The 23,817-nt window shown below is 35.5% G+C and overlaps 1 protein-coding gene across 1 annotated transcript in view; it reads left to right on the top strand.

Annotated features, from left to right (window-relative positions):
• The window catches only part of DMD (dystrophin), a 1,889,362-nt gene that overhangs the window by 384,753 nt on the left and 1,480,792 nt on the right, over positions 1-23,817 (top strand). Inside the window, exons 17-20 of the mRNA XM_010599731.3 lie at positions 11,659-11,804; positions 15,979-16,191; positions 20,524-20,637; positions 21,572-21,727. Of these exons, the coding sequence (XP_010598033.2) occupies positions 11,659-11,804; positions 15,979-16,191; positions 20,524-20,637; positions 21,572-21,727 (629 nt within the window). The remainder of the gene's footprint in view (positions 1-11,658; positions 11,805-15,978; positions 16,192-20,523; positions 20,638-21,571; positions 21,728-23,817) is intronic.

Below are 23,817 nucleotides of genomic sequence, written 5' to 3'. Positions count from 1 at the left end.
TATCTAGTGCTGTTATGACAGAAATACTACAAGGGGATGACTTCAACAAACAGAATTTTTTTCTCTCACAGCTGAGGAAGGGATAAGTCCAAATTCAGAATGAAAGTTCTAGGGGAAGGCTTTCTCTCTGTGTTGGCCTTGAAAGAAGTTCCTTGTCATCAGTTTTTCCCCTGGGTCTATGAGTTTCTTAGTGCAGGGACTCTAGGTCCAAAGGACACACTCCTCTCCTGGCTCTTCCTTCCTGGTGGTAGGTGGTCCCTCACCTCTCTGCTCGCTTCTCTCTTTTGTATTTCAAAAGAGATTGACTTAAGATACAACCTAATTCAGTAGTTTGTGTCCTGCCTCATTAACATCATAGAGGGTAGGATTTATAACACTTAGGATAATTACATCAGACCACAAAATGGAGAACAACCACACAATACTCAAATCATGGCCTAATTGACACACATTTTCGGGAGACACAATTCAATCTGTAAAACTTGGTAAGGTAGAGGGTAAGTGAAAAAGACGAAGACCCTCAATGAGATGGATTGACACAGTGGCTGCAACAATGGGCTCAAAGCACAACAATGATTGTGAGGATGGTGCTGGACTTTCCAGTGTTTCCTTCTGTTGTACCTAGGGCGACTATGAGTTGGAACTGACTCCACGGTACCTAACAAGAATAAGACAAGCACAGTCCAGTAGAAATATAATGTGACACACATATATAATTTTAAATTTTCTAGTAGCCATATTAAAAAAAGAAAAGGTAAAAGTATTTTAATAGTTTATTTAAACAAATATATACAAAATATTGTTTCAACATAGAATCATTTTTTTTTTAAACACTACAAAAAACACCCTTTACATCCTTTATGGTACTATTTCTTTAAGTGTGGTGTGTGTATTACACTTTCAGGATATCTTAATTGAGACTAGCCATGTTTCGTATGCTCAGGGGCCACATGTATCTAGTGGCTACCATATTGGATGGCACAATTCTATATTATTTCTCTCCATGCCATGCTTTCTTCAGCACTTAGGTACTTTTCTTTTCTCTGAGTAGTTTTGTTTTACAATTGGTAGGACATAGCAGTGATTTTCTTTTTTATAAAAGTGTCATACATAATGCCCTATTCTGAGGTTTTAGCTTTATCATGATTGCTCTGTTGTATAATTGAGAAAAAAAATCTTAATTTTCAAAAGGAATCTCTACTTATCTCTGTATTCAATTATAAATTCCCCCATTGACCTTTTTTTTTTATTGACCTAGACTCACGAATATCAGAAAATACAATTCCATATGTGCCTCTTTTTTTATATAATGAAATAATCTTGCCTTCCTTTTCTTGCTCTCTCTTTTCTTTTCTGTTCTTTGCAGCCCTTCCCTCTTTTAAGTCGATTGGATAAAACACAAGAGATTCTTAATCAAAAAGTGGAGAAATCATTTTTCACACTCTTCCACTAGAATTTTAGATGTCAGTTTGGCCATACTTTATCGTTGCCATCCTTCCGATGGCAATACTAAACAAATGGAGATTAACGGGACATTTTTTCCTTTCAAGATAAATACTAGGGTAGCATGGTGGTCCTTAACATTTATTTCCCCGACACATGCTACCAAACCTGTACTTCCTTATATTGATTTTATTTTTGTAGAATATATTTCTCTAATCATAAAACATCAAGAAGGTATCTATATTTTCCAGTGGGCAGTATAAAAATTGGATAGTAAAAGTTGTCATAAGAATATTTTGGGATAAATGTCATATATTTATAAGCAGCATATAGCATATGTGTTAAATTCTCAGAAGATTATATATATATATATATATATATACACCCACCATGTGTCCATCAGTTTGTTGTACTGTGGTGGCTTGTGTGTTTTTGTGATGCCACCAATATTTCCAATACCAGCAGGGCACCCTTGGTGAACAGGTTTCAGCTGAGCTTCCAGACTAAGACAGAATAGGAAAAAGGACCTGGCAGTCTACTACTGAAAAAACTGACCAGTGAAAACCTTATGAATAGCAATGGAACGTTGTCTGATGCAGTGCCAGAAAATGAGCCCCTAAGGTTGGAAGGCACTCAAAATACAACAGGAGAAGATCTGCCTTCTCAAAGTAGAGTCAACCTTACTGACGTGGATGGAGTCATGCCTTTGGGACCTTCATTTGCTGATGTGACATGACTCAAAATGAGAAAAAAAACAGCTGGCATGGTGGCTGCAACAATGGGCTCGAATATAGCAATGATTGTGAAGGTGGTACAGGTCCGGACAGTGTTTCATTCTTTTGTATGTAGGGTCACTATGAGTTGGAATTGACTGGACAACACCTAACGACAACAACATATATCAATGAAACTCTTGTTGTCTTTAAGATGGAAACATAATCGGTTATATTTATTGTGTTTTTGCTGTCAGTAAAGAGAAAATTAAAAATCAGATTATTAGTCCATATTTCTATATAAAAGGAAGAAAGTGAATTTTCCTATATGGAGCAGAACTACATTTCTTCTCATGTTGGAATCACAAGGGCAACATTCCCAAACGTTTTACTGACTGGCAGGTAGAGTGGTTCAAGTGAGGTTTCCCATGGGTGCATTTTCTTCCACACTCGACTCTTTTTAATTTGAAACAGAATTAGCAATTTGCCACTGGTTTTCTCAAGCATATCTGTTTCAAATAAGATAAACCACACAATTCCAAAATTGTGTCAAAGCAGTTTCCCAACATTGATAACAACCTTTGCCAGCGTATGTAACGTTGCTGCATTCTATATAAGGAAAAAAGAAAAGAAGTTGTGGTCCTAATGTTTCTACGCACGTATACGTATTTTTGTTCTCCGCTTTGCTCCACTAATTGTATTAGATGGATTATCCTAATGGATTCCCAGTAGGTTAGCTTGTTATATATAATCAATTTCAAGGATATGTATTGTCAAATTTGGGTGATGGTGGGAAAAAAAGAACTGGAAAATTTATATATATATATATAACAGTTTACCAGTAAGAAGTAATTCCTTTGAAAGTCGGTTTACAGGCCATTTAGCATAGATACATGTAATGAAAATCACAGAAATTAATTAAATTGAAGATCAGCAGCAAATCACAGGACCCCATCCTATATATGCTGCCCATCTTCAGCAATCAGAATTAATTTACAGAGAATCTCCCTGGCTCAGTTTTATTAGATGCGAGAGTATGAACTGAATGAAAACTCTGAGCTTTGAATCATAGCTGTAGTAAAATTATAACTTTATATTAAAACCAATGTATGTAATTCTGAGCAAAATATTGCTTCTCAAGAGAATAATTAATTTAGAGTAGTTAAGTTTTATGAATTTACATCTGCTCTAAATTTGATATTTCGTATTGAAATATAATATTTTCCACTGTCTAAAAGAATGCATTTAATGAATCTGTAATGAATTTTGTGAAAATATAAATAATGACAACATTATACACATTGCATTTGAAATGTGAGTATAATCACATTTGTGATGTGTATAAACAATTTACCTTTTGGTCCCTTATTGTATAACCTCTAAAAATAGGGCCAATATTATATTGAGCAAGAAACTAATCTTTAAGAATACATAGCTCAGATAGTTGTTCATTTCTTCAGTATTCTCTCATGGCCTGCATCATCTTCACTGCTTTTTAGGAGTGTTTGTAAGAAAAACAATGTTGGCTGGTGAATTTTTTTTTTTTTGTTTACGTTCAACAGAAAAATGTATGAGTAACTGTTTGATTTTAATTGTATGTTATAAACAAAAGAGACATAGATTTTTATTTGCAGCTCGGACCTAACCTTTTCATTCTAGACTCATATATCCAACTACCCCCTCGCCTTCTCCCTTTAAACGCCCCAAAGAACCGCAAACCCACTGTGTCACTAAAAGATAAACTCATGGTGGACAACTCCCAAGCCAACAACCATTTCTTCTTTTGATCCTGCATGTATCAGGGAAAGGAACTACTCAGGAACCTCAAAGTCACCCTTGGTACTTAGTCTGCCGCATCCACTCACCTACACTATTTCCATTCACTCACCAAGTGAATTGGTGCCGTGATTGTTCAGTGGTAGAATTCTTGCCTTCCATGTGGGAAACCTGAGTTTGATTCCCGACCAATGTACCTCATGTACAGCCACTACCTGTCTGTCAGTGATAGTTGGTGTATTGCTATGATGTTGAACAGATTTCAATGGAGCTTCCAGACTAAGGCTGACTAGGAAGAAAGGCCTGTTGATCTATTTCCAAAAATCAGTCAATGAAAATCCTATGAGTCACAACAGTTCCATTCATAACCAATCGTGGGCATTGCACAGTACTAGACCACATTTGTTTTTCTCTCTCTCTTTACCATTTCTTAATTTTTAGCCAAAGACTAAAACATTTTGGATTTAGAACTGAATTGAGCCAGAGAAGAGCATTAAAATGAAAGAAAATCTACCTTAGAGGTCTAGAAGCCATGAAGAGAGAAAAGAGAAGAGGGGTAAATTATAAGAATGTAAATGTAAGCTATTCTGAGTTCAAAGGTTCCATGAACATTACAAAGATGAAATAGGTGGGCTAAGAATAGTGCCTAAATTCTCTAACTAAATTATCTCTTCTCTCTTCAGGGTCTAAACCAAACCAAACCCATTGCTGTCCAGTCGATTCCAACTTGTAGCAACCTTATAGGGCATGGTAGAACTGCCTCATAGGGTTTCCAAGGAGCGGCTGGTGGATTTGAACTGCGAGTATTTTGGTTAGCAGCCAAGCTCTTAACCACTGTGCCACCAGGACTCCTTGTCAGGGTCTAAACCAAACCAAACCAAACCTGTTACCATAGACTCGATTTCAACTCATAGTGACCCAGTAAGGCAGTGTAGAACTGCCCATAGCGTTTCCAAGGAGTTCCTGGTGGATTAGAACTGCCGACCTTTTGGTTAGCATCTGTAGTTCTTAACCACTATGCCACCAGGGTTTCCTTTCAGGGTCTAGGTGTCACCAAATCCTGGACTCCTACTATGTTCCTGACAAAAGCATTCTGTCTTTGTGCTCAACGTTCCACTAGCCAAACTGCACTTAATTCAGTAAATACTGATTCCTTACAAGGCATAGTGCTGGTCATTGAGGGTAGTGCAATACAAGGAAACACGCATGCTCCTTGCTCTTATTATGCTTGTCATCTAGGAAGAGACACAGCCATTAATCACATAATCAAGATGGTGGTTTTATAATTATAATATGAGATGAGGGCTCAGAAAGAAAAGATTGGCACTATGAGATTTTAAATAAAGAAAACTAATCCTGGCTTAGAAGATCAGGGAAAATTTCCTTGAAAATATACTGCTTGACATGCAAGCCTAAGTATGAATAGAATTTAACAAGACTAAGGGCATTTGATGTTTAGGTGCCCTCAAGTCGGTTCCGACTTATAGTGACCCTGTGTACCACAGAAGGAAACACTGCCTGGTCCTGTGCCATGCTCACAATCATTGTTATGCTTGAGCCCATTGTTGCAGCCACTGTCAATCCATCTCATTGAGGGTCTTCCTCATTTTCACTGACCCTCTACTTTACCAAGCATGATGTCCTTCTCCAGGGGCTGATCTCTCCTGATACCATGTCCAACATACATTAGACATAGTCTTGCCATCCTTGCTTCTAAGGAGCATTCTGGTTGTACTTCTTCCAAGACAAAGGGTAGTAGTTGATGGCTAATTAAGAATCGGAGAGAAGCCCCGTGTCTCTGGTGAAAGACAAGTCTAGAGAGGTGGGCAGGGATTATAAGCCATGTAAAGGATTCTAGATTTTCCACAAGGAAAATGGAAAAATATTGATAGGTTTTATGCAATGGCATCACATTATAAATCAGTTTTGCATTTTCGTAAACTAAGCCTAGACAGTGGATTGAAAAGACACAAAAATACACCTGGAGAGACTAGGTAGGATCTTATGTGTGGACTTTTCCTTGTGCTAGATAATTTATGTGTAAGATACTTACATCATTTATGCACCGTCCCCTTTCAAAATTCTGTTTTCTCTCAGAACGGAAACCTGGTGGTGTAGTGGTTAAGCGTTATGGCTGCTAACCAGAAGGTCAGCAGCTTGAATCCACCAGGCACTCCTTGGAAACTCTATTGGGGGGGGGCTTTCTACTCTGTCCTGTAGGGTTGCTATGAGTCGGAATTGACTTGACAGCAACGGGTTTGTTTTTTTTTTTTTCCCCCTCTCCTCTCAGAACAGGGTGGAATTTTGGTTTTGCTTTCAACAGGGGGACTTCAAGAGTTGGCCATGAATACAGATCTGAAGTGGTTAAGCAAATTCAGAACCACATTTCTGAGACTGAAATGTTCAACTTATTAAACAGAAAAGACCAGAAGGAAGCTAAAGAGGAAGGAATCTAATTGAGGCCTCCCTTAGAAATGAAGTAGACTTATGGAAGAGATTAGTGCCCATTAGGTAACTATTATACCACCTCTTCAGAAATCAGCATTTTCTGGTTGATGAACCTCCACAAGAACAGCAAGATAGCTATTTCTGAAACTCTGGACTTGATAAGTCTTGTTTCAATTCTAGCCCTTTCTCAACTGTAATCCACGTGTGAAAAATTCCTAGGCTTTATTCTTTGGCATCAGATAACGAAGAGGAAATATACTCCACAACCTGAATTGGAATTCAGAATGAAAATTTCTCATCAATATAATACCTCAAACAGTACCCACGAATAATGGTGGTGTGTGTTCTTGCATACTTGGTCAGGGTTTTTAAGGGAACCTGAGACATTCTTACCACACTTTCATCAGTTTATTTGACTGCCTATTCTCAGTGCCATTCCCAGTGCTTCCCATGAAGCTACAAGTCCCAGGTCTCTTTTTAAAACTGGCTACCAGCTTGGTCCACTGCTGTCTGTCAGTTTGTTTTCCTTATTCATTGTCCAGCTTTCACATGCATATGAGGCCATTGAAAATACCATGGCTAGGGTCAGGCGAACCTTAGTCCTCAAAGTGACATCTTGGTTTTTTAACACTTTAGCAAATTTGCCCAATGCAATGTGTCATTTGATTTCTTGATTGCTGCTTCCATGAGTATTGATTGTGGATTCAAGTAAAATGAAATCCTTGACAACTTCAATCTTTTCTCTACTTATCGTGATGTTGCTCATTGGTCCAGTTGTGAAGATTTTTTGTTTTCTTTATGTTGAGGTGTAATCCATACAGAAGGCTGTCGTCTTTGATATTCATCAATAAGTGCTTCAAGTCCTCTTCACTTTCAGCAAGCATGGTTGTATTATCTGAATACTGCAGGTTTTTATTGAGTCTTCCTCCAGTCCTGATGCTGTGTTCTTCCTCATATAGTCTGGCTTCTTGCATTATTTGCTCAGCATACAGATTGAATAAGTATGGTGAAAGGATACAAACCATGACATAACACACACCTTTCCTGATTTTGAACCTTGTTCAGTTCGAACCACTGCCTCTTGGTCTATGTACACGTTCCTCATGAGCACAATTAAGTGTTATGGAATTCCCATTCTTCATAATGTTATCCATAATTTCTTATGATCCACACAGTTGAATGCCATTGCTTAGTCAATGGAATTCTCGTTCTTCCCATTCTCTATCTTAAATTTCTTTTACTTCATATCCTTTCTCTTTCTCTCCCTCTCTCTCTGTCTTGTTCCTGGACCTTTACTGATAGAATACCCTCGATTTTTCTTCACAGCAGTTTACCCCTGTTTTCCATTGCAATCTATATGTTCATTTCCTCATTTTCCTGACTCACCAACTAGATTTTAAGTATCAGGAAAGCCGAGACATCGCTTTTTCACTTCCTACATCCCCAGTGCTCAAAGCATTGAATAAATATTTGCTGAATGAAAGAATAATAAATGACCTCACTCACTGAATTGTCCCAATAGTATCATCATCCCCGTTGTTATAAATGAGGTGTGAGATGTGAAAAGATTAAGTAATTTCCCAAAGCTAGTAAGCATAGAGCCAATTCAAAAGCCAGGTTTACCCAACTACAGAATCAGACATCGTAATTGTCATGATTGCACAGCCTCTTTCTGTAAAAACAGAGAAGAGAAACAATCTTGTTAGGTCTTTAAAAAACCCATTGATCTTAAAGGAAAAAAAAAAAAGGTGACAACACTAATTTTACCACCTCTTTCTATACTTATCTCTTCCTCCTCACATACATTTATCATCTAGATAAAATCACAGTGATTTATGTCAGCTTTGGCAAGCTTCTAATACAAAAGTTTGGCCTGGACTCTGCTACAAAAGGGAAGATGGACTGTTTTCCAGAATAAAATTGTTCAAATTCAATTAAACCAAACTTAATGCAACTTATAGCCCATGGACTCCAAATTTCCAATTGCTCCGGTGCCTTCTCATACAGAAGCCATTGCTTCATCATAACCGTCAGTATACTGAATACTCCTTTGCTTAACTGCTGTTCATGAGATCCCTCTTTGCTTTTGTTCATTAATAATCATCTAGCATTCAAATAAATGTTCTGGTCAGGAGAGTGAGAAACACATTATTTCTATGAAAGAAAGCAGAGAGGATTAATGTACCACAGGGATCATTCAATAAGAAATTAGAAGAGTTCATATTAAATGAAACCTCTTAAAATGAATTTGGACATGAGCTCCCAAATACATATAGGCATATTGAATAAATTTCTCAGTAACGATTTCTAACTCTCTCTAAAGTCATCTTAACCGTCTGAAAACCCATTAAATGGCATGCAAAATGCTTTCCTATATTCCTCTCATTTAGTTGAAGGAAATGGTATGTTGAAATGATAACCAATCCTAGCTATTAAAAGTAATAACTTATAAATAATGTCTTTTTATACAATGATTTAGAATACTACTTTGCATTGTGATTATACCTTTTTAGGAAAATTCTCAACCATTATCTCTTCCAATATGACTTCTGTAACTTTGTCTCTAACATTCTGGAATACATTTATATTAACCCATTTTACTGTATTTTCTATGTCTCTTAACCTCTCTTCTGTATTTTCCATTCTGTTGTTTCTCCATGCTTCATTCTCAATATTTTCTTCTGACTTATGTTCAGGTTTACTAATTCCCTATTCAGCTGCATCTAATCTGTTGTTAAATTCATCCTCTAGGTTCTTACTTTCACTTATTGCATTTTTCAGTTCTAAAATTTATTTTTGATTCTCCTTAGAATTTGTTTTGCAATTGTTCTGGTTTCCAATTTTCTGTCAAAATTCTGAATCTTGTCTTTAATTTCCTTAAACATGGTCAGGGTAGCTACTTAAGTCACATATGTAATATATATTGTCATGTATATAAACTTTTCACTTGTATTTTTGTGGTTGTTGCTAGGTGTCATTGGGTTAGTTCCAACTTATAGCAACCCTATGAACAGCAGAATGAAAAGCTGCCAGGTCCTGTGCCCTGGACCTCACAATCATTGTTATGTTTAATCCCAGTGTCATAGCTGCTGTGTCAATTTATCTCGTTCCTCTTTTTCACTAACCCTCTACTTTACAAAGCATGATGTCCCTCTCCAGGGACTGGGACTGGTCCCTCCTAATAGCATGTGCAAATTACATAAGACGAAGTATCGAGATTCTCACTCCTAAGGAGCTTGTGACCACTTCTTTCAAGAAAATTTGTTTGTTCTTCTGCTAATCCATGATGTATTCAATATTCTTTGCCAACCCCATAATTCAAAGGCATCACTTCTTCTTCAATTTTCCTTATTCGTTATCCAGCTTTCACATGCATATGAAATGACTGAAAATACCACGGCTTGGGTCAGGAGCACCTTAGTCCTCAAAGTGACATCCTTGCTTTTGAACACTTTAAAGTGGTCTTTTGCAGCAGATGTGCCCAATGCAATATTTCGTTTGATCTCTTGACTGCTGCTTCCATGAGTATTTATTGTAGATCCAATAAAATGAAATCCTTGGCAATTTCAATATTTTCTCCATTTATGATGATGTTGCTATTGGTCCAGTTGTGAGGATTTTTGCTTTCTTTATGTTGAGGTTTAATCCATACTGAAGGCTTTAGTCTTTGATCTTCATCAGTAAGTGTTTAGAGTCCTCTTCACTTTTAGCAAGCAAGGTTGTGTCATCTGCATATTGCAGGTTGTTAATGAGTCTTCCTCCAGTCCTGATGTTGTATTCTTCTTCATGTAGTCAGGCTTCTCAGATTATTTTGCTCAGCATAAAGACTGAATAAGTATGGTGAAATAATACACTTGTGTAGAACTAAAAACCAAACCCATTGCTGTAGAGTTTATTCCAATTCATATCAACCCTATAGGACAGAGTAGATCTGCTTCATAGGGTTTCCAAGGAGAAGCTGGTGGATTCTAACAGCCGACCTTTTAATTAGCACCTGAGTTCTTAACCACTGTGCCACCAGGGCCCCACACTTGTATAGGGAAATTAAATACATTCTTTTGTAATGGTTTTGGCTTTGAAATAAAATGGTTCTAGTTTGCAATCCTGACTCTGACATTAGCTGCTTGCCTATGAGCAAATTATTTGCCCTTTTTTTTTTTTAATATCTTCAGCTTCTTCCACTGTAAATGGGGATAGCAATATATCTCACAAATTTATTATAAGAATTAAAACATAATAATATATGTGTGCTTGGTATAAGAATTCTTGACACATCCTGTATTAATTCCCCAGGGCTGTGTTAACAAATTACCACAAACTTGTTGATTTAAAAAAGGGAGATTTTTCTCTCACAATTCTGTAGGCCAGAAGTTCAAAATCAAGGTGTCCATAGGGCTGCGCTGCCACCAGAGACTGAGGTGGGAATCCTTTCTTGCTTTTGCCAGCTTCTGTTGACGCCTAATGTTCTCTGGCTTGTAGCTGCATTACTGTTATCTCTTATCTCCATCTTTACACAACCTTCTTCACTGTGTGTGTCTCAAATCCCGCTCTCCTCTCCTTTATAAGTTTACAACACCAATCATTGGATTTAAGGCCTACCTTTTTTTTTTTTTTTCCATCCAGGATGATCTCTTCTTGAGATCCTTAACTTAATTACATCTTCAAAGACCTTATTTCCAAATAAAGACACATTCACAAGTATTAAGGGTTAGTTAGGACTTATACTTAACCTGTTTTGAAGGCACACAATTCAACCTACTACATATATGAAGCACACAGAAACTGTTTTTGTTTTAGTAAAATTAGAGATGGCATGATGTAATTGAAAATAGCAAGGACTTATTTTTTTTTAGGATAATGACAGTGTTTTCCTCAGAGGCAAATGATAATGCAGAGAGTAGTCCTCAAAGAGAGATATATTTGGACTCCGCTCGGTTTTTCATGTACCATACAGATAATCTCGAACAAGTTATTCATTCTCTCTGTTTCTGTATTTCCTGGTCTGAAAAGAGTAAGTTTAACAATATAAATGTTACAAGGGTGATATGAGGATTTGGTGTAATACATGCAGAGCTCCTGGCATTATACCAGGCACATAGTAGGTATTTGTGTTCATCATCATAATAATCATATTGTAATCCATATTTTCAGGTTTTAACACTTTGTCGATATTTGAAATTAGTGAAATATTCAAGTTTGCTGATAACTTAGGAGAACATGATTATAATAAAGTTTACTATTAAAAAAAATTCAGTTTTTTTTTTCCTTTTTGATGAAGTTTTTGACAGTTTGCCACCCATGCGCTATCATGAGACCATGACTACCATTCTGACCTGGATCCAGCAGTCAGAAGCAAAACTGTCTATACCTCAGGTTACTGTCACTGAATACGAAATCATGGAGCAGAGACTTGGAGAGTTGCAGGTCTGTGAATATTTTATTCTCATAAACTATACAGTGCAGATATCATTTATTAAACAGTGATTTTGTTGTACCTTTAAAATAATATTAACATTAAAATAATCATGGTATGTATGATACTTTAAAAAATGAAGACGGGACTTAAAAATACTATTTTTGCATTTTTCCAACTTCTTTTAAGATAGATATGCTATATTTGAAGGTAATTATATGTTATATTTATAAATTATATTCCTTCCAGTTTAAAATGTATTTTCAGACACACTGATTTTTTATTTATAAAAGCTGTGGCATTATTTCCACCATTCACCTCCTGATTGATAATGTCTCTCACTTTTCCAGACAGGAATAAAATCAGTATATTTATAAAATTAGCTTGAATTTAAAGACGGTTTTATGTAATAATGTAATTAGGTATTTATTGAGTTCTAATAACTGTGTTTTTGACAGCCTTACTTCGGGAAAGATAAATGACTAATATATGAAAATGAAAAAAAGAATACAATGTACAAGAGTTCAGAATACTTTTCCTACTAATTCTAAACTGTTTCCTATACCCAATCACACTTTATATTTCAAGACATTCATGAAGACATATTTTTTGAGTTTATTTAGGTGTGGTAATAATATGGATCATATTTTGGTAATTACGAAAAAGAAAGTTAAAATTTGAACTTTGTTATATCTGCAGATTTTCCTTCTTTTTTGTACATCTAAGTATTCTTAAAGTTTATTTGGGATGTGTCTCTTTGAAAAAAAGTATTTATTTGAAAAATTTACAGGTATATTGTTCTATTTAGATGATTTCCTTGAGTATAACACCAAACAAAATACAGCCAGTTGATCCCTTCTGTTTTCCTTTTGTTGTTGTTTTTAATACTTGGTATAATGATTCCAAAGTTTATCTGTAAGAATGCATGACCCAATGAAACTAATAAGCTTTAAAAAAAAAATAAGAATAAGGAGGAAGGATTTACCATAGTAAATATTAAAATTTTTATAAAGGTAAAGTACTAGGAGATGGTATAAGTATACAAAAAATGCAGAGTGGATGAGTGCCACTCACAAAAAATGAGGAAGGGAAAAACTAATAAATATTGTTTGGGAAATGTACTATGTAAAAACAAACAAAAAAAAGTCAGAAACTCACCTCGAAATTTACACCAAAGTAAAACACTAACTAGATTGAAAAGTTCAAATAAATAAATAAATAAGTGTGAAGAAATTATTAATTTGAAATTATTAAAAACATACAATGAAGAAGCATTAAAAAATCAATGGAAATTATAAGAAAAGTTGTAAAAATACCAGAAACAACAACAACAAAAAAAAAAATTAAAAGAAAAATGAGAGCAAAGGAAAAAAAAATCTCTGTGTGCAAGGGGGAATGTCAATAATATGAAAGTCACCAAGAAAGCTACATAATCACCCAATAGATTTATGAAAAATGGTAAGTCAAATTGTAAAAGAACAAGTACAAAAAACACAGAAAAGACACGTTTACAAAATGAGATACCATTTTTCACGAATGAAATTGCAAATATATGTATGTATTTAACAATGCAGAGCTGGTAGCAATAAGTTAAGTATTCTCATTAGTGGGAATGTAAATTCAATGTAATTTTGCTGAGAAAAACTATTCAATATTTTCTACTAACGCACAAAAAAAGTAATTAACTTGTATGTTTGAATACTATTTCCACGAAGTCTATCTTATGAAATAATGAAAATGCACACAAATATAGATAGATAAGCATAATTGACAGACATTAAAATGTAGAAATTAATTTATGGACCTAATGAGGGAAATGGCTAAATGAACTACAGAGAACCCATGGAAATATATGTTTTTGACAAAAATAATTATTGGCATGGGGAAATGCACACAATAAAATGCCTAGTTCAAAATGTAGTTATATGTTAAATATTGTCTAAATATCCCATCATAGGGGAACAATTAAATAAATTACCACATAATAGGCAATAGGATGTTATGCAACCATAAATGTTATGTGTTTGACACGTTTTAAAGGAGATGATGGAAATCGAAGTATAAGAAAAGGAGTGTCTACGTTTGTGTGTATAATATGATCAGATATTTAGTATTATACATAGAATAAACCTGAAAGTTTATATAAAACCCTAGTAGTTATAAATAGTGGTTATTATTTTTGTGTTTTGAAAAAATTATGATCCTTTATTACTTTATCACCAGAAAAAAATATTTAAATAAATATTGAGTACAGGAAACCTAAAGATGGTTATAATCTTATAAGGCATTGCAAAGATTATGCAGGATAAATGCACAACAAACTTTATAAATTCTCCTCAAAATTACCCTGGCGTTCTACCATAAAATTAGAAAAAAAGTCCTTTGAAAAATATGAAACCTTTTTTTAATTACATTAGTAGGCCATCCATATTGTAACTTATTCAATAAATTTTATTATTCCAAATATAAATACTATTTAGTTGTTTTATCTAAGGAAATTAGAGGGTTTCAAGCAATCAGTATAATTAACTTAAACTCCAGTAATTGCATCATAAATGCAGTTATTAATATATAGACATTTCAGGCTCCCTCTGGGACATACCCTGATTGTAAATGGAATAGTCCCATTGTTTCAATAATTCTCTCTCCGTAGCCATATCTCCCTCTCTTTCCTTTCTGTTTAGAGAGAATGATCTAGTTGGCGATAAGTACGACGCTCATTCACTCCCACTGAAATATAAGCTCCAATAGAATGTTGATCTTGCACACTTTTGTTTCAGCCCTATCACAGTGCCTAACACATAATAGGTAGTTAAAACAAACCAAACTAAACCAAATCCGTTGCCATCGAGTCAATTTTGACTCATAGCTATCTTAGAGGACAGAGTAGAACTGCCCCTATAAAGTTTCCAAGGAGTGGCTGGCAAATTCAAACTGCCGACCTTTTGATTAGTAGCCTGGGCTCTTAACCACTGTGCCACCAGGGCTCCAGTGCACTACTAGGGCTCCAATAGATAGTCAGTAAATATTTATTTGAAGAATGATTGAAAGTATGAGCTAATTAGCTAAGGCACTTTGTAGTTAGGCAAGATGGTAGATGCTTCAGCTAGGTTGATTAAATATGAATAATCTCAGCTCTAGAGGCTTTATTGGGGAGGTCATACTGTTTCTTTCTTGTGTGATCTCTTTAAAGAGCCAAGAACTCCATCGTATATGCGTACTGCATTTTGTTTACTCATTCATCTGTTTATTGATATTTCAGTTAATTATTGAAAAAAACAAAACCCATTTGCTATGGAATTAACCCTGACTCTTTTCATGGCATCCCCATGTGTATCACAGTAAAATTGTGCTCCATAGACTTTTCAATGGCTATGTTTTTCAGAAGTAGATTCCCAAATTTTCCTCTGAGATACCTCTGGGTGGTCTCGAGCCTCCAAACTGTTGCTTAGCAGCCAAGCATATTAACCCTTTGCACCACCCAGGAATTGTAGCAATAAATTGCTGTTGTCATGTGCCATCGAGTTGGTTCCAACTCATAGTGAGCCTATAGGTCAGAGTAGAACTGCCCCATAGGGTTTCCAAGGAGTGAGTGGATTTGAACTGCTGACCTTTTGGTTAGCAGCCAAGCTCTTAACCACTATGCTACCAGGGCTTCAGCAATAAATTAGGTGGGCCAAATCCTAAGGAGCACTGATGGCTCAATGGTTAAGTGCTGGACTGCTAACAGAAAGGTTAACTGTTCAAACCCATCAGCTACTCTGCAGAAAAAAAAAACAAAAAACCTAGTGATCTGTTCCTATAAAGATTTCAGCCTAAGAAACCCTATGGAGCAGTTCTACTCTGTCCTGTAGGGTCACAATGAGTCGGAATCCACTCAGGGCACACAATAATAACAAAAATCCTTTAGTTCAATAAGATACAGTTTTGGATACATTTGACATTATAAAAATAGGCATAGATTTAAAAAAAAATATTGCTGAATAATGTGCAAATTGCTCTTATAATAAACTGTAGAATTTAAATTGTTGCTAGTTATTTTATAACTAATATCCCATCAGCTACTTTGTTTAGATTTTTAAATCAGATCGCTTTTAATTTATGTACAATTTAATTAACTGAAACTTGTCAATTGTTATATTCATCCACTAGTACAAACGTCCTTTCTTCCCTCCTCTTCTTCAGGCTTTGCAAAGTTCTCTGCAAGACCAACAAAGTGGTCTAAACTATCTCAGCACCACTGTGAAAGAAATATCAAAGAAAGCCCCCTCCGAGATTAGTCAGAAATACCAATCAGAATTTGAAGGGATTGAAGTCCGCTGGAAGAAGCTTTCCTCTCAGCTGGCAGGGAATTGCCAAAAGCTAGAGGAACACATGAATAAGCTCCGAAAAATTCAGGTAATATGACTTTTTAAAGTAATATTTTATTGTGTTTTTGGTGCAAGTTTACACAGCAAATTAGGTTCCCATTTGTCAACTTCTATACAAATCGTTCAGTGGTATTAGTTACAGTTTTCATAATGTGTTGCCATTCTCTTTCATTGCATTCTGGTTGTTCCTTTTCCAGTGCTCTAATTTTCCTGCCCCCCTATCCTTTCATCTTTGCTTTAGAGTAATTCTTGACCTTTTGGTCTCGTATAGATTTTTTTTTTTATGGAGCACCCTACTCAAAGTTAATATCCTTTATTTTGTGTGAAAGTCTGTTGCTTTGCTAAAAGGTGACCTTGGGATTGTTTTGGTTTCAGGTTTAAATAGTAACTCAGGTGATAGTCTCAGGTGTCCTCTGGTCTCAACTGTCCAGTAAGCCTGGACTTTTTAAGAATATGAGTTCTGTTCGGAGTTTTTCTCCAGATCTATCGGGGCCCATCTATTGTGACCCTGATCAGAAAGGTCAGTAGTGGTAGCCAGGTACCATCTAGTTCTTCTGGTCTCAGGGTAAACGAAGCCATGGCTCATGTAGGCTATTATCCCTGTTCAGGTAATTTCCTTTTGATATTAATTTGCTTTACTTGTTTCCCCACTAAGAATGTATTATAAAACTTAAAGGCAAATAGTCATAAGGTCAAAACAAATCCTACTCTTAAAAAATAGTAATTAAGTGTTCCGCTCCTTAGATTTTTCTTTAGAATGATTTTGCTTTTCACCAGTGCCCACTGGCCTTAAACATGTTCTTAGCTCAGTAATTTTCCTTTGATCTGGTTGATCTTTAAACTATAGGTATCACTGAGCTGAGAAACAGATAAAAGAGTTACATATGTTATATAATCATATCACTTCATCAACATAGTTTAAATTATCATTGTTTATATAAGTTTGACCACATCAACTTCTTTCTCAAATCAACTCTTAATGACTTAATTTCTTTTAATACTGCCACCAAGTTGTAATCACCCAAGCTGAAATAGTACACCAAACAGCTAGACTAAAACCGAGTTTAGTTATATAGGTAAATACCTGTTTTGGTGATCAGTTATTGAGAAAATGTTAGTACTGGGAAAGAATCTTTGAAAGCATGATGACAAAGCATTGGAATGAAATGCTTCTGAATTTAAATCCCGGTTTAGCTATTTATCAGCTTGTTGTGCCTCTTATAAACCACAGAACTGAGGAGTCCTCAAATATTCTGTTAAGCACACGCACACACACACACACACACACATCTCTACATATAAACATATATGTGCATGTAGGCATATATACATAAATGCATGCATAAATATATACATACACAAAAACAGCATCTGGGGTAAAGAGAGTACAATTACATGTTCTTTGTCATTAACAAGCCCTAGTGAAGGAGAAAGGTAAGTGTATTCATTTCCTACTGCTGCTATAGCAAATTACCACAAATTTAATGGATAAAAACAACACAAGTGCGCGATCTCGATGTTCTAGAGGTCAGAAGTCTGACATCAGTCTCACTTAGCTAAAATCAAGATGTCACCAGGGCTGCATCTGTCTTAGATGCTAAGGGAGAATCTGTTTTCTAGCATTTTCTGGTTCCTAGAGGCTGACTGGAAACCCTGGTGGTATAGTCTAGGTTAAGTGCTATGGCTACAAACCAAAAGATCAGCAGTTTGAATCCACCAGGTGCTCCTTGGAAACTCTATGGGGCAGTTCTACTCTGTGTTAAAGAGTCTCTATGAGTCAGAATTGACTCGACAGCAACAGATTATTTTTTTTTTTAGAGGCTGAGTGTATACCTTGATTTCTGTCCTCTTCCTTTATCTTCAAAACTAGCAGATTAGCATGTTCAAATCTCTCTCTCTGTCTCTCTGACACTGTGGCCTTCCTGCCTCCCTCTTATAAGGCTCTTTGATTACATCCAGCCTACCCAGATATTCCAGGATTATCTCCCCGTCTATAAATCCTTGTCATGAATTGAATTATGTTCTCCCAAAAATGTGTATATCAATTTGGCTGGGCTGCGATCCCCGGTATTGTTTGATTGTCCACCATTTTGTCATCTGATGTGATTTTCTTATATGTTTTAAATACTACCTTTATGATGTTAATGAGGGGGTGGGCAGCAGTTGTGTTAGTGAGGCAGGACTCAGTCTACAAGATTGGATTGTGTCTTGAGGCAATCTTTTTTGAGATATAAAAGAGAGAAGCAAGCAGAGAGACAGGGGGACCTCATACCACCAAGAAAGCAGTGCTGGGAGCAGAGCACTTCCTTTGGACCCAGGGTTCCTACGGAGAGAAGCTCCTAGTCTGGAGAAAGACTGATGAGAAGGCTGACAGAGAGAGAAAGGCTTTCCCTGTTGCTGATAGATTTTTAGCTTACTTTACTGTTAGGAAATAAACTTCTCTTTGTTAAAGCCATTTGCTTGTGGTATTTCTGTTATAGCACCGGTAGATGACTAAGACAATCCTTAACTGAATCATATCTGCAAAGTTCCTTTTTGCCATGTGAGGTAACATAGTCACAGGTTCTGATATAATGATGTGGATGTCTTGGTGGGGGACATTATTTCGCCTACTTGAATAAGTAAATAAAAAGTATAGTAAATATTATGGCAGTAGACATGAAAGAAATTCAACATAGACCAGGAAAAGATGTCATGAAATATCCTTGGAACATTGGTTATCTGGGCCATATTTTGAACATGTTCAATTTAGTCAGCTAAAGAAGAGGGAAAAAGAGTTTGTGTCAAAAGGAGCAGTATATTCAAACAAACAATAACACATGTGAGAAAAGTGCTTCTTAGTTTGATCAAGTATAGGAGACCTAATGAGCAACACCTGCTCAAAAGCAAAGACAAGCAGGCAGGAAGGAACAGGAAACCTGGACAAATTCACATGGGGAACCTGGGGTGTAAAGGGAAAGGGGGAGAGTGCTGACACATTGTGGGGATTGCAACCAATGTCACAAAACAATTTATGTATAAATTTTTGAAGGAGAAACTAATTTGCATGGTAAACTTTCACCTAAAACACAATAATAGAAAAAAAAAGGAGCGGTATATTCAATTAAATGAAAGTAGTTTAATATTGGTGAGACAGAGATATATCTGGGGATTAACTAATACGTTTCAAAAACATCATCTGGGAGTAGATAATGAATGGTCCTGAAGGCCAGGCTTTGAAGTATGGATTTTAACCTAATGGTGATAGGATTAGATATAACAATAATAATGATGTGAGTCCATTACTGGTGTTTTAAAGAGGAAAAGACAGGATTATATGCTTTCAAAACATCATTATCCAAAGAGTAGAAGGAGAGAATACTGTCATTAATGTGAAGAATTGATTAGAGCGGAGCAAGACCGAGGCAGATAGCAAAAAAGAGCTAATGTTCTAATCACAAGGCCAATAAAATAAGACCTGAACTGGGATGCTGACAATGTGAAGAAAGAGAAAAACTAGATTTGAGAGATACCAGCAAGGCGATAATGTTGAAGTTCTTAGACTTAGTCAAATGCTTTTCAAAATGTTAATCTTATTTCTGGGAAAACTTTCCATAAAATACTTAGTTTAGATAGAAATTTAATTAAGAAAAGAGAAAATAGCATATCTAGACAGCCTACTTGTATGAAAAAAAAAGAAGTTTGAAAATAATGCACTTGAAAAATAGTAAAATAAAAAAAGGCAACAGGAAAAAAAAGGTATATGAGAAAGAATAACGGGAGGTATTTGGCTACTTATAAATTATAATAAAAAAAAATAGATGACATTTTTCACCCGATCATTACATCAAAGTGGTCAGACAAAGTTAAATACAAAAGCTTTCTCTTTAGAGATGACAAAATCTTGGGCTGAAAGTTCCCAACTGGAGGAAATATTTAAACTGTCAACTGTAGAAAACACTATGTGGAAGTTTGGGTTTAGAGAAGCTATAAAGATACCATTACACTGAGTTTATGGTTCATAGTTTGTTTTATGTACTGTAAGGGCACATTGTTAGTATTATCATGAGTTGTTTTGTAACTTAAAATTTCTCTAGAGGGGGATATGATTTAATGTTCTTGAGAGTAACATCATAAAACCACATTTGGTAGTAATTTTTTATTTTTAACAATAGCAGACTTCATACACCAGTGCTCATACTGTAGACCATAAAAATGCAGTCTTAGTAAAAATATTTTTTTTTTCCTGAAGAGCTACTTCGAGACATCCATCAAACATGGGAATTCTTTTTAGGCTTGTGTTCAGGCATATCACCATGGTGAGTTGTGTTAGGAGAAGTCAGCACCCCAATAATGTCTTAAAATGGGTCTCTGATTCCAGAATCACATAAAAACGCTCAAGAAATGGATGGCTGAAGTTGATGTTTTCCTAAAGGAGGAATGGCCTGCCCTTGGAGATTCAGAAATTCTTAAAAAACAGCTGAAACAATGCAGGGTAAGACTTTTATTTGATATCTTTCATATGAAGACTTTTATATGGATGATAATATTTGGTAAAATTAATGGTTTTCAACAAAGGGCGATTTTGCCCCCCAGGAGATATTTATCCATTTCTGGGGACATTTTGGGTTGTTCTAACTGGGTGGGAGGTGCTACTGACATCTAGTGGTTAGAAGATAGGGCTGTGGCTGAATAAACATACAATAATGCACAGAACAGCCTCTCCCAACAAAGAATGATCTGGCACCAAATACGAATAATGCCAACGTTCAGAAACTCTGGGTTAGATAAATGAGAAGCAAACATTGCCATTTACTCAATCCTTACTTTCCAAGATGATTTTAATATAAACTTCTGTTTAACTTAAAGGTAAAGAATCCTTTCAACTATATCTTATTGCTGTTTCTTGTTCACACCGCATTGCCGCCTCAATGTATAATGCACTTTGCTATAACACAATACGGATTTTTGAAGTAATATTTATTATACCATTGTCATACAGCAGGAAGAAAATAATCTAGCTTTTTACAGACCTTTCTGTGCAAATACATGCTAAAAAAAAGCAACTCCATCTTGCGAAGAACCTTCACACCCATCACGCATTTCTGTAAATAATCGCTGCAATATCCTGCAAATGAAAACCAAAATCTTTTCAAAAACAGAAATGAATAAATATCAGTATCACACATTTTTAAAAGGAATATCAAAATGATTTCTTTTGGTTTTTGACACATCAAATGCTGTTCATTCACTACCTCGTTCATTCCATAAAATCTTTCTGAGCTTTTTTTCAAGGTTGTTACACAGATTAAGTGGAAAGGGTAGAATCCGTGTCATCATTCCTATTATCTAATTATGCATTTTCTATTTATATTTCTAATATGTGATGATAATTTTTTCAGCTAACATAAATTGAATTATTTCCTTAGCTTTTAGTCAATGATATTCAGACAATTCAGCCCAGCCTGAACAGTGTCAATGAAGGTGGGCAGAAGATAAAGAATGAAGCAGAGCCAGAGTTTGCATCCAGACTTGAGACAGAACTCAGAGAACTCAACGCTCAGTGGGATCATATGTGCCGACAGGTGCGTGCCATCGCTTTCACTGACACTTGCCTATATTTCATTAACTAAGATTTCTTAATGTCTCTCTTCACCAACACCCTTTTTAAAGCTTAGTCACTAGCTTTGATCATGTGTTAAAGCATGGTGCATTCAAATGAATTAGCCTTTGTCTATCACAATAGAGATCTTTTCATTGTAGGTATTTTAAGTAATACATATGCATCGTGTTGAGGTCCTAAAATGGCCTTCAAGAATACAACTTGATTTAAAATGTACTCTTATATTGAAAACAAATTCCTATTCTTAGGCACTATTTTCATTGAGTATTTTCTCCAAAGCGTATCTTTGTAACAGTTATTAACACAGTATACTTGGTACAGAAATAAAATGAATGAGTAATGCACGTGTATGTACAGATATGTAAATAATTTTCACTTCTGATTGCTATGAAGGTTTCCTAGGTCAGCTTTTTCAATACATTTATTTCAATCACTTAGTTAAGAATGAGAAACAGTTAAGAATAGCTCAATAAAAATAAATAAACAAATTGTACACTCACATTTTGAGTTCCTCCTTTTTAGACAGCAGGATGTCTTTTATATTAATTTTATAAATTATAGAAACCAAAATACTATATACACAAGTAATGCAAATCACATGTTTCTTGTCCAAAAAAGATGAAATTTTCACCTGAAGGAGCGATTACTTTGAAATTCACCAGTGCCATTTCTGAAACTAATGAGAGGTTTCAATCTATGAGTGTTAGAAAAAGTCAGTCTCTGGTTATTTCTAAGCAAACTTTCAAAGTTGAGAAGAAATCATGCTAAAAGGCAAAAGCTAAATTTGAAAAAGAGAAGAATTTAGAAAAGTAAAAGTTAAGGCAAGTCACCCAGCTAATAGCCTCCCTGACAAACGCTCAACAGTTCTATTAACTCACAGATGAAATAGCTCTGGGTCAGCTAGCTGCATTCTTCTCCTGGAGTGAGTCAGTTCTAGAAGAGTCATTCAGGAAAAAATATTACTTAAAAAATATATTATATCATTGATGTGTTTCTGGGAGGCAAGTATGAAAGGTATTTGTTCGTTCAATGTTCTTGGTGAATGACTAGAAAGAATACCACCCATTTATATAGAGCAACGGGATAAACAACAGCCAAACAAACAAAAAATTATAAAGCCAGCCATGCTACTGAAACCTCAAGGTTTTTACCTTTCGTGAAAGTGCAATTTACAAAGCATTCCCATTCTTAAACTGTCCTTGTTTAACACTTTCTGTCTGCTATTAAATGTACCAGGACTTTGTTGTTCAACACAAGTGTTTTAAATACATTAGCCTGCCTCATGCTGCATAACAAAAATTCCATAGATCTCAGCCATACTATGATCCCATTTTCTAATTCTAGAATATTTTATTTCTCTCTGGTTCTCCTTGGAATATCACAACACCCATGACTAGAAGTTGTTGCCAAGTCACCTAGGTTTGAAGGAAGGAATGATGTATTTAAGGAAGGGAGGAAGGCAATACAGTAAAAACAGGGAAGCCAGGCTTAGGTGTTGGTACTAACTCAGGACTTCATAGAGAAAAACAGAAATGAAGGACAAATCTATGCATTATAGCATTGACTAAACACAAAATGAGGATTTGTTCTGTTCACTGTCCAATTAGTTGTGAGGATGGCCAAAAGACCAGAATTGAAAGTTCTCATTCTGCTGTTTCCTCTTCTACCTCTCACCAGGTACCTCTGTGGACCTTAATTTTCTTCTTGTGGTTGAAAAATAACGCAGTATTTTTATTAGATGCCACAGCCTGGGAAAACACAAATAGTATGAGACAAAATTGTACAAATGATTGATATACTTGGAAATTCTTTAAAATCTGCTGGTCCGATTTTGGAGATATACAATAGCTAAGATTTTAAATTCTAAAATTTATGAATTCATATTTAAAAAAGATCAAGATTCTAGCTATTTCTAAAATAAAATAATAACCATTATTATAATAACACACACATTAATTAACCTGGCTCAAAAGGAGGAGGGAAATAAGGAAAAAATGAAAGAGGAAAGGAAGGAAGGAATGAAAGAAGCAAAGAAGGAAGAAAGAAAGATAG

This window comes from Loxodonta africana, chromosome X, assembly GCF_030014295.1.
Source record: "Loxodonta africana isolate mLoxAfr1 chromosome X, mLoxAfr1.hap2, whole genome shotgun sequence".
In the NCBI taxonomy this organism is placed as follows: domain Eukaryota; kingdom Metazoa; phylum Chordata; class Mammalia; order Proboscidea; family Elephantidae; genus Loxodonta; species Loxodonta africana.
The sequence above is the reverse complement of the archived record's forward strand: the minus strand, read 5'-3'. Positions and strand labels throughout refer to the sequence as shown.